General features: G+C 44.9%; 1 protein-coding gene across 1 annotated transcript in view; it reads right to left on the reverse strand.

Annotated features, from left to right (window-relative positions):
- Nucleotides 1-12,240, reverse strand: part of TMEM132B (transmembrane protein 132B) — a 377,590-nt gene that overhangs the window by 210,894 nt on the left and 154,456 nt on the right. The window contains exon 2 of the mRNA XM_086347269.1: nt 9,953-10,844. Within this exon, the coding sequence (XP_086203395.1) occupies nt 9,953-10,844 (892 nt within the window). The remainder of the gene's footprint in view (nt 1-9,952; nt 10,845-12,240) is intronic.

Below are 12,240 nucleotides of genomic sequence, written 5' to 3' on the forward strand. Positions count from 1 at the left end.
GGGAAAAAAATTAATAAAGCCTGAATTTGGGCCACCACATGAGGTAATTTCACCAAACAGGTTGCTACTGGGCTTTTTTTAAGGTTTAAGATTTTTTTAACGTGGACCTTTTTTAAAGTCTTTATTGAATTTTTGTTACAATATTGCTTTTGCTTTATGTTTTGGTTTTTTGGCTGCGAGGCATGTGGGATCTTAATTCCCTGATCAGGGATTGAATCCACATTCCCTGCAGTGGAAAGTGGAGTCTTAACCACTGGACTACCAGGGAAATCTTCTCAGGTTGCTATTGTTTTAAGTGTGAAAGTGAGCACTGAGATTAATTTTTTTTTTTTTTTTTACTTTTCTTTTTCTTTCTTTTTTTTGGCCATGCCACACGTCTAATGAGATCTTAGTTCCCCAACTAGGGACTGAACCTGGGCCCCCAGCAGTGGGAAGCGTGAATGGCAGTCATCTCAAAACCTTCTGGACCACCTAAGTGCATAGAGCATCTTCTTTCATTTCAGCAGAAAAGGTGTAGTGGCCTCTATAACGACTAATTGCTTCTGGCTCACTTCTTAATATACAAATAAGCAGTGATCAAGAAGAGCCAAGATTCTCCTGGAATAGTCACTTCTGATTCATTTATTTAAAAATTACTGCGAAGAGCTGACTCATTTGAAAAGACCATGATGCTGGGAAAGATGGAGGGCAGGAGGAGAAGGGGACAACAGAGGATGAGATGGTTGGATGGCATCACTGACTCGATGGACATGGGTTTGGGTAGACTCCGGGAGTTGGTGATGGACAGGGAGGCCTGGTGTGCTGCGGTTCATGGGGTCACAAAGAGTCGGACACGACTGAGCGACTGAACTGAACTGAACTGAACTGAGGCAAGAATCATCACCAGATGCTAAAATTCATGGGCAAAAAGTACATGAAAGATGTTGATAGTCACAAATTATCTTCCCAGATATTATTATTACTAATTACAAAAGGGAAAATCATACTTGTAGTAGAGGAACTGAAAAGATATCACTTTAAGAAGGTAACCTAGGTAAATATCAGTGGTAATGAGACATGTCAACATCACATGCCTCCCATACAATGGGAGAAGGACAAGCACTTCATTGAGATTCCTACCAAATACACACATCCTCAATTTAATCATGAGAAGATACCAGAAAAACCCAAATTGAGGAACATTGTCAAAAATAACTGGTCAAAAAAATAAATAAATAACTGGTCAGTATTCATCAAAAACATGAAGGTCATGAAAGAGAGAAAATGCAAAAATAAAACACAGACCACAGATCAGAATTCATCAGACTAAGGAGCTATAACAACTCTAGGCAATGTGGGATCCTGGAACCAAAAAAGGATGTTACGGGAACAGCAGGCACTTTTTCATAATGTCTGTAGGTTAGTTAACAATATTACAGCCATGCTAATTGCCTGATTGTGATATTCACACTGTGGCTATGTAAAAAATGTTTGCATTAGGGATAATCTGCGTTTTCTGCAACTTTCCTATAAATCTAAAATCCTCCCAAGACAAAAAGCTTTTAAAAAATTAAAATAAATGAAATGAAGTTTGAATATACTGCATTTTGTTTGTTTCCTTCGTGGCCCTTAGCTTGGGTTTTAATTGTGTATAATTTAGTTTATTTGCTTGGTTACTGCCTTCCTCCTTGGAAAATATGAGCTTGAGAGGTGGGAGCATGTGTGGTTTTTTTCAAAAGGAAAAAAGAAAAGCAAACCAAAGGTGGACAAACTAATAGGTGATCACAAAACATTTGCTCCATCAGTGACAGCTAGATTTCAGCCTGCAGGCTCACCCATCCCATAGTCACCAACTACATTTTCTACCTCCGACACTTCTGATCTCCCTTCTGCCCAGTGCTGAAATGAAGGAAGATGGTCTCTGCAGTCAGGGAATCTAGAAAGATTTGAGGTAATTGACATTCTCAACCTGGAACATATATTAGCAATACCAGGTACAAAAGAAGTCCCCGAGGAAGTGGTGTGGACAGGAAGTGATGTCCATGGGAGAGAGAAAGGACCTCCATGGCGGAGCAGAGGCTGACCAGGAGGTGATGCTTCCTGGTGTCTCCTTGATCCCATGGATGAGAAAGTCTTCAGCAGCCAGTTTTCCCAAAGCCTGGTCCTGGGTCTGCAGGTGGCCCTGGTGTCGCACAGACATGGCTCAAACCGCAAGAAGTCACAGAGGGAGACAGTCACCCCCTCCAGGATCTGTGACGATGTACGGGAGAAAGTTTCCGTGGCCATCACCTCTCTGCAGCATGTGCTAAACCTCCTTTCAAGCAGAAATCCAACCTCAGGTTGCTTCCACAGGTACTTAGCACTTAGCAGTGTTGTGTTCTTTCCTGTTGTTATTATTGTAATTTATCTTTATAATACTCTTGCATGTAAACACGTAATACTGATTTCTATTTATGGTGGCTGATGTAAGGTATCCTTTAAAACGTGTTTATATAAGTTTTAAGTGATTTCATTGAAAGAAAAAGAGCAAATAAAAATTGCACAAAGAAGGCACGTGGATATGACTTAACTTACAATGGTAGGATGTGGCAGCATCTGACATGAAAAAAAAAAAAAAAAAATCCTAAAGGGGATGTGTGAATTACCAAGGTTCAGACTACACTGGCACTGCCTACAGTTTGATTAGAAATGATGAATCCTTAGTTGCATCATGAAGATTTTTTAGTTGTGGCATGTGGGATCTAGTTACCTGACCAGGGATCGAACCTGGACCCCCTGCATTGGAAGCTCAGAGTCTTGACCACTCTTGACCACCAGGGAAGTCCCACGTGCCACAACTAAAGATCCCAGGTACCACAACTAAGACCCAGCACAGCCAAATAAATAAATATAAACATTTTTTAAAGAAAAAATGATTAATCCATTCTCACACTGTAGCCAAGACAAAACTGCCAGAAGTAGATCTCTAAGTGTCCCAACCTTCAGTATTTATGAAATTCCTATTTATTTATTCCATGAATTCATACAGTCTCGACAATTCACACCCTTCATCCAGGAACAATGCTTCACAACATTTCCAAAGTCACTCATTCATTCACCCAAAACATATTTCTTGAGCACTTAGTCTGTGCCAGACAGTACCCTGGGTCCTTAGTGCACATCAAAGAACAAAGTAGGCAAAAGTCCCCGCCCTCAGAGACCTCACATTTCAGCAGGAAGAGGTGAGCCATAAATGATAATATATTATGTCATTAATATAAATGATAAAGTATGTCCAAAAAATCAGAGCAGGCAGGGGGCCACAGGAGGGGGTCAGATCATGTCAGGCCTGTGGGCCCGCAGAACTTCGGTTTTTGCTCAAGACAGCAAGAGGCCAAGGTGGAGGTTGGGAGACCTGTCAGGAGGCCAAGAGAGGATCCTGGCTTGACACGGAGGGAGTTCAATTCTGGATACTATATAGGAAAATCCTACCAGACATGTAAGTGTGGATGACCCAGAAGAATTGCGGAAGAGCCTGTCAACCTGCCCACAAGTGCCCCTCCCAGTAGATAGCCTCTCTTGTTGAATGCCTCTAATGATTGGGAGCTCATCACTTCTAGAGAAAACTCAGGATTTGCTGACAGCTCAAATGGAGGGGTATGTATCAGAGAATGGCAAAAGTCAATCTGGTAATTAGACACTTGGCCTGAGCAACCAGAAGGATGTGCTGGCAACAAATGAAAGGGAAGAATCTGGCTGAGCAAAGCTGACACTTCGTAAACAGCCACTTAAAGCATAAACAGCCCCCGTTTACAAATGGGGAAATTGTGACACAGAGAGGTTAAGTAACCTGCCTAAGGTCACCCAGCTGGCACTCGGTACCTAGGCTGTCTGGGCCCGGAGTCTACAGTCTTCACCACTGGGCTCCACTGCCTCACAGGATGAGAGGTCAGCCTGGGAGGTTCTCTGTGTAAGCCAAGAAAGAGCTATTTTCATAAATTAGGGATAAAGCTTCTCAGGATCACTCTCGGCTTTGGAGACATTACAGATGGAGTGGGAAAACTTTCATAATATGTCAGCCTTTCTTGGTTTGAAAGACTTACCCTGGATCCAGCCTAGCAGCCCCCAAACCCTCCAAACCCCACTTTTTAACACTTTGCTAAAATGACTTCCCTTGTGGTTGAGAATCCACCTTCCAATGCAGGGGACACCAGTTCGATTTCTGGTCAAGGTACTAAGATCCCACATGCCGTGGGGCAACTAAGCCCATGTACGGCAACCACTGAGCCCCCCGGGCACTGCAATGAAGAGCCAGTGTGCCCCAACTAAGACACAATGCAGCCAAATAAATTAATATTTTTAAAAAGAAAGAAAACTCGGCAACTTTAAATTTGAAATAACAAGTAAATAAAAGGCTTTTCAATATACGGTTAGTTTTAGATATTGGCGTTTAACAGAGTCTATCTGTGTTAGAGAACAACCAATTCAACTTTTGTTCAGACTGGCCACAATACAATATGCAGTCAGAAACAGCAGTGTAACACGTGAAAATTGCACACACCTGTCCCCTGTCCATACGTCTTCAATTCTGAAATTATCTCAGTGAATCTTGTGCACATTCACACTTTGATCTGGGGTTTCATCTGAGCCAGAATGAAATATGTCACATTTCATTCATAAAAGACATGATTAAAACAGACAATCAGTTATGTGGGGAAATAACACATCCCCTACAGCCTGAAAACAGTGTTTTATTTTTAAGAGCCTGAATATACAAAAAGACAATAGCCAGACCATCTATGATAGGAAAAGTCTGACCCACAACCTTGCAGCAACCAAGCCAAAATGCCAAACCACAGCCTCAGCAACAGTCAGCCCAGAAAGGTCTGAAGTTGGTCCACGACTGCCAGCTTCCCTTTTGACAGCCTCTGCTTCCAATTCAAGGTCAGCCAGAAAAAGCCAAATATGCTTCCCAGACCAGTCACATAAGATGCTCACTGCTTGGGAGCCCCCTCCCCCCAGCTTCCCCATACTGACAATCGGAGCAGAACTTTCCCATTTCCTTGTCTGCCCTTGGGTCTCTGCCAAACGTCAGTGATGGTGACTGACTCCCTTGCCAAAGCAAGCTCTGAATAAATAACCTGTGTTCTCATCTAGGTAATCTTCATTTATTTCCACAATTTTAGTGCATTCTTCTCTCGGGCTTCCCTGGAGGCTCAGCTGGTAAAGAATCTGCCTGCAGTGCGGGAGACCTGGGTTCAATCCCTGGGTTAAGAAGATCCCCTGGAGAAGGGAATGGCTACCCACTCCAGTATTCTGGCCTGGAGAATTCCATAGTCCATGGGGTCACAAAGAGTCAGACATGACTGAGCGACTTTCACTTTCACTCTTCTCTGGCCATAAAGTTCAGCATAAGAAATAATAGTCGGACTTCCCTGGTGGTACGGTGGAAGAAAATCCACCTACCAATGCAGGGCATGCAGGTTCAATCCCTGGTCTGGGAGGATTCCATGTGCTTCAGAACAACTAAGCCTCTGTGCCAAAAACCACTGAGCCCACACTCTGGAGCCTGCAAGCCACAGCTACAGAGCTCCCAGGCCTAGAGCCTGCACTCTGCAACAAGAGAAGCCACTGCCATGCACACCACAGTGAAGAAAGAGTAGCCCCCATTCGCCGTGACTAGAGAAAGCCCATCTGAAGCAAGGAAGATCCAGTGCAGCCATAAATAAATGTTATTTTTTTTAAAGAAATAAGTCATGTGCATTCAATACCCTGTAATAACATATAATGGAAAAAGCTGAGAAAGAATATGTACATATATATGTATGTATGTGCGTGCACGTGTGCTAAGTCACTTTAGTCCTGTCCGACTCTTTGCAACCCCATGGACTATAGCCCGCCAGGCTCCTCTGTCCATGGGATTCTCCAGGCAAGAATACTGGAGCAGGTTGCCATTCCCTTCTCCAGGGGATCTTCCCAATGCAGGGATTGAACCCACAACTCTTAAGACTCCTGAACTGGCAGGCAGGTTCTTTACCCCTGGTGCCACCTGGGAAGCCCCGTGTATGTATTTAGGTATGTATGTACAACTGAATCATTTTGCTGTACACCTGAAACTAACAAAACATTGTAAATTAACTATACTTCAATAAAGAAATTAGAATTTTATCCCTGTATAGGAATGCAATTGATATTGATATACTGGTTTTTAAAATTAAGTTCACTATATAATTTACATGTGAATAAAGCTTCTGTAAGCAAACAAACAGAAACAATAGTCATATCTAGGAAAGCATGAAGACAAGAAACTCTAGATGGTGACCCAGAAAGATCTGAAAGGTAAAGCTCAGTCTCCATCTGGACAAGTAGAACCATCCAAAAGAGTGTTTTCAACTCCTGCATGCAGACCCACACGCCAACCCCACCACTTTCCCATTGCACGGCTTCAGACAGGTAACACCTAATCTCTCTGAGTCTCAGTTTCCACATTCATAAGATGGACATGAATACTTTGTATGCTGCCTGTGATCATATGAGAGACACAACTGGAGCCTGGCACAGTACACATAATTATTTAAAAGCATAATAGCATAAAAGCATAAAAGCATTATTTAATCATAATAGCATCAATTATAGTATGTAAATAATTGTATCTATTAACACGTACTGAACACCTACAGGGTGCCAGGCACTCTTCTAATTGTTTTACATGAAGCAACTAATTCACTAAATAATACCAGTGATGATGGAGGAATGTTTCACTTCCTTTTTTAAAACATTTATTTAGGTGGCTGTGCCAGGTCTTAGTTTCAGCATGAGGGACCCTCAGTTGCGGAATGCAGGACCTAGTTCCCTGACCAGGGATGGAACCTGGGCCCTCTGCACTGACAGCATGGAGTCTTAGCCACCAGACCACCAGGGAAGTCCCTGATGTTTCATTTCCTATGATGCACTCTATGACCACTTCTGTCTCCCTGACACACACAGTGAATGAGTCGGTGATGTCTGCCTTCAGAGGTTAGAATTTAGCCCCTCTTTTAAGCACTGCTTTCCCCTTTTCCCCTTTTTCTTTCCCCTTACTCTATCAGGAGTTTCAAAATGCTCACAATAACCAGATAAGTGAGTGCAATGGGCCGGGCATGGTGGGGACTGAGTAGCCAGGCAATGCATGATCCATCTAAAGCGGGAAGCCACTCCTTAGTTACAGCCAACTGTAGCCAAGTTACCAAATCTTCAAAACCTTCCAAGAAAATGATATGTGAGATCTCCCTATTGTCAGAGGTTGTCAACTCTTTTAAATATTTTAAGGAATGCCATATGAGATTAAAAAAAAAAAAAAAAAAAACAGCACACATCTCTGGGTTAGACTTGCTATGACCATCAGTTTGCAAACTTTAAACTAAGTGCTTCCCCTTTGGGAACAGTCTCAAGGCCCCACAATTAAAGGCCCCTGGATAGTATTAATATTTCCTGAAGGCTGACAGTTCATGATTTGACCTTTCAGGGCAGTCAGCACATTAAGAGTTCATTTCAGCTCTAAAATTAACTTCTGTGTGCAACAAAAAACTTAAGGGGTTTCTACTTAGCACCAAGATGCCACTTCAGGAGCCTCTACATTCTGGATCTTCCTCCAGTCTCAGCAGCTTCTCTCTCCCTAAATTGACCCTCAGCTCTGGCATGACTGAGCCACGCACAGTCAGGAGGTGCGGCAGCTGCCTCCTCCTATCTTTGAAAGGCAGTTGACTGTGGGGGTGAAGGGCACTGGCTCTAGAACTTGCCCACCAGTAGGTTCACACCCACCACTCCCTAGCTGTGTGAGCTTGGGCAAGTTACTTAACTTCTCTGTGCCTCAGAAAAATGGGGATGATGATACGTGCCTACTCGAGTTGTTTGTTGTCAAATTCAGTGAGTGAAGGAATGTAAAGCACTTAGAATGTGGTCTGGAGCATTCTAAGTTCTCAGTGAAAGCTATCTAGTACTGTGTGCGCCATTCTGCTGGCCTGAAATGCCTTTCTTAGCCAGGTTCCCGGACTTTCCCAACCACCAGGGCATCTGCTCTCCCTTTCCTTGAAATTCTCACTCAAAAACATTCTCTCTACACTCGAGATGGCAAATAAGCTTAGTCTGAAATGTCATACCCTCTTCCCTCACATGGATTGGTAGGGGCTGCCTGGAGAAGGCAATGGGAACCCACTCCAGTACTCTTGCCTGGAAAATCCCATGAACGGAGGACCCTGGTGGGCTGCAGTCCATGGGGTCGCTAAGGGTCGGACACGACTGAGCAACTTCACTTTCACTTTTCACTTTTATGCATTGGAGAAGGAAATGGCAACCCACTCCAGTGTTCTTGCCTGGAGAATCCCAGGGACGGGGGAGCCTGGTGGGCTGCCGTCTATGGGGTCGCACAGAGTCGGACACAACTGAAGCGACTTAGCAGCAGCAGCAGCAGCCTGGAGTCCTGGGCTCAATGTGGCAGTATGTTAGTAATGTCTGCCATGGCAGAGGGAGTACTAGGTGCTGCAGTTGATTGATTATGTCTGCCTTGGGAGAGTGAGTGGCAGGACAGCAGAAGCCACCCCTATGCCATTCTTGGTCTATAGTGAGCAGCTGGCAATGCCTGGCATTGAAAGAATCTCTGCAGAGCAAGAGCTAAGTTTTAGACCAGACCAGCCCCATCACAGAAGTGACTAGCACAGGGCTGGGTCCACACCCAGTTCTGAATCAATTTTACCACCAAGACTAACTCAAGGGACTTCAAATAAGAACCCTATTTCCTGCAGGCTACTAAACCCATTTGGGATCTACCAGAGTATTCGGATCCTCTTGTCGGGTTCTGAACAAGGACACCTCCAGACAGGTGTGATCTGGGACGTCAGCCTCTGTCAGAATCAGAAGGACCACACTGGACTCAAGATTAGTTCTTATTTTTCCTCACCTGCATCCCGCAAAACAAAAGCCCCACCTGCACTGCAGTTTAGAGGTCTACCAGCTCAGCATCTGGGGACGAGGAAACAGCCACAGCCTAACATTCAGTGAAGACTCTCCATGCACCAGGCACTGTTGTAAGAACTTGATTAACTTGTGTAATCCTCACAACAACCCCCAGGAAATAGATTCCGTCATTATGCCATCTCACCCGTGAGGAAGCTGAAGCCCAGAGAGGCTGGGTGACTTGCCCCAGGGCACACAGCCGGTGCGTAGCAGAGCCATGCATTCTACTGCTCCCCAGGGACCTTTGTGAGCAAAATAAGCTAAAGATAGATTTGTACCTTTAGCGAAGAGAAGTTCCCCACTTTCTGCAATCCTAAAACCAAGTCTTCATCATATATAGACAGCTGCTTTGCTTTGACAAAGGATTCCTAACTGATTAAAAACTAAGAGGAAGGCTGGGACTTCCCCGGTGGTTCAGTGACTAAGAGTCCATGCTCCCAATGCAGGAGGCCCAGGTTCGATCCCTGGTCAGGGAACTAGATTCCACACGCTGCAGCTAAGGGTTTGCATGTCCCAACTAAGACCCAGCACAGCCAAATAAATAATTAAAAAAAAAAAAACTGAGAGGTAGGAAACACTGCCTCAGAAAACTCCTTTATGGATTTAGAAATTCATTTACAAGGTGTCCATTTCTGGGCATTCATTCTGGGATTCTACCTGGCACATCAAAGGGGGCAGTGAGAGGTTCAGAATATCAGGTGAGAGCCTGAAAGGGACGCACTTGGACCTCACAGCCTGAATCACTGCTTTCCAAGCAGATATTTTAATCCTGGCCTCACAACAGAATTAGTTAGGGAGAGCTTGGAAAACAGAAATGCCCAGAGCCCATCCCCAAATACTCTGCTTGAGGCTGTCTAGTCTGCTGGCTTGCACTGGTCTTATGATTGTAAGTTTCCTCACTGTGGTGGAGGAAACTTACAATCAACAACCACTTGATAGAATAACAATTCACTGACGATCAAGAGTGGATTTCCAGCCCATCCAACCCTGCAAAGCCTCTTACCTAAGAGTGAAGTGGTCTGCCACAGAGCCACTAGTCAGGGAGACCAAAAAGGTGGCTGTGTCCCCTTCCCGGATGAGGTTCAGCGGCACAGAGAGGACGACGTTCTCATCCAGGTTCAGCAGGGACCACCGCAGATCATCTTGGGTTGGGTAGACCATGACACTCCCGATCCTCTCCCGGGCTGGGGGTGCCGGCAGGGGGCTGTCCTGGCCCGAGTGGATGTTATTCTCCCACTTGCCATCCTCTTCCAGGGGACACTGACCGGCCGGACCAGCCGGGTAGAGCGCAAAGAAGAGCTCCATGGCCGTGCCACCAAGCAGGGCCGGGATCTCCTCCTCAGGCTCGAGGTCCAGCCCAGAGCTGAACCACTCGGGCAGCAGCTCCAGCTCGGCCACACACAGCCCCGGGGTCCCTTGCAGCCGACAGCTGGCCGCCACTTCCCTGGCCTCAGGGAAAGCAAACATCTTGACACAGGGTAGCTGTTCCGCAGGGTCATCATCAGCCCAGCCCATCCCCGTGATGTAAAACAAGGTCTGCACTTTGGGTCTGTTGGAGTAAATGGAGCTATCGAGGATGTGGGCTTTCACCTTCCAATTAAAGGGAAACTGGCCCACGTGCCCAAAGGGTGTAGAAGTCAGCATGAGCTCCCGGGGGACCATCTTCTCCACTGAAAATGGACCATAGCTGGCATTGACAACTGGGGGTCTCCTGGCTCGGTAGATAAAGAAGGACTCCACCCGGGTCTGCAGACTGGAGTTCCGTGTGATGTCCTGGTTGGCCTCTTTAAGAAAGAAGGACTCTTCTGCGTTAGAGATGTGGAAGCTTGTGGGAAGGTAAGCAGGGAGCGAGGAGAACCTCTGCAGGCTGTCCACGATGGCTCGGCTCTCCATCACTGCACAAGAAAGGAAAGGAAGATTGAGAACGGAGTCCGGATTTAATTAACGCAGTGCAAGCTCCACCCACCCACCCCCAGCACACTGCCCACTGGCCACGTCCCCTAGGTCTCATAACTGTGGAATTCCTTGCATTACATAAAGTGTGTTCTAAGGATCTTCCAAAATAACCAAGGCAGAGTGGGAAGGAGGCCCCAGGTACGACTGACCCAATCGCCCTGTGGCTGAATTACACCACCAGAGGGAAAACATCACACTCTCTTGTTCTTGCAAATCTCCAAACTCAGAGGATCATGGTCGACTCTGTTGTAATCACCCCACAGAGAGTAGGCTGCCTACCCAACCCACCACACGACCAGGCATCGGACTGCTGTATATGAGGTGTTGATGCTTTTATTTGATATTTACACTTCTTCCTGTCACTCCTAGATGGGATGTGTGCAGGTACATTGAGACATCTCCTAATTCTTTTCAAAATGAGGGTGAAGCTATGGCTCAGCATTCCTGCTTCTAGAAATCTCTCCTTCTGAAACACGAATGAGACTGCGTGAAGATCTATTTATCTACAAGGATGTCCCCTACAGCATCCTTTTGAATTGCAGACAAACTAAAGAATGTGTTAATATATGAGGGACTTCCTTGGTGGTCCAGTGGTTATTTCGTGTTCCCAATGCAGGGGCCCAGGTTCGATCCCTGATCAGGGAACCAGATCCCATGCGCTGCAACTAAGAGTTCACATGCAGCAACTAAAGATTCGACGTGCTACGATGAAGACTGAAGATCTGGTGTGCAGCAACGAAGACCCAGCACAGCCAAATAAATAAATAAAAATATATTTTTTTAAAAACTACTTAAAAAATAAAAAAGAACATATGAGCTGGGGTAAGCAGGCTGGATCTAAATCCCAACTCTGTCACTTCTTCACTGTGCAATTTGGGGCAAATTACTTAACCTCTCTGTGCCTCAAATGTCTTCAAATAAAGTAGAATATAAATATAAACTATAATAAGGATTAATGAGTTAATAAATATGAAGAGCTTAGAACAGTGCTGACTCACAAACATGCTCAACCTTTACCAGCTACCATTATTATTATTTATCCGTTTAAACCATTCCAAAGGTTTATTAAGAGGACATTGGATAAACTATATACTTTTACAGTGGGATAACAGGCAGCTGTAAGAAAAATGAAACCCAGTGGGACTTCCCTGGTGGCCCAGCAGTTTTAGATTCCATGCTTCCAATGCAGGGGGCACAGTTTTGATCTCTGGTCCCACATGTGGTAAAAAAAAATTAATAATAATAAAGTTAAATTTAAAAAAAGAAAAATGAGCACAACTATATCAGTATATTTGAAAAACAGTCACAATATGTCATTAAACATAAACAGCTATA

Source organism: Bos grunniens, chromosome 17, assembly GCF_055505025.1.
Source record: "Bos grunniens cultivar Pamir isolate PY7600 chromosome 17, Bosgru_T2T1.0, whole genome shotgun sequence".
NCBI classification, from domain to species: Eukaryota; Metazoa; Chordata; class Mammalia; order Artiodactyla; family Bovidae; genus Bos; species Bos grunniens.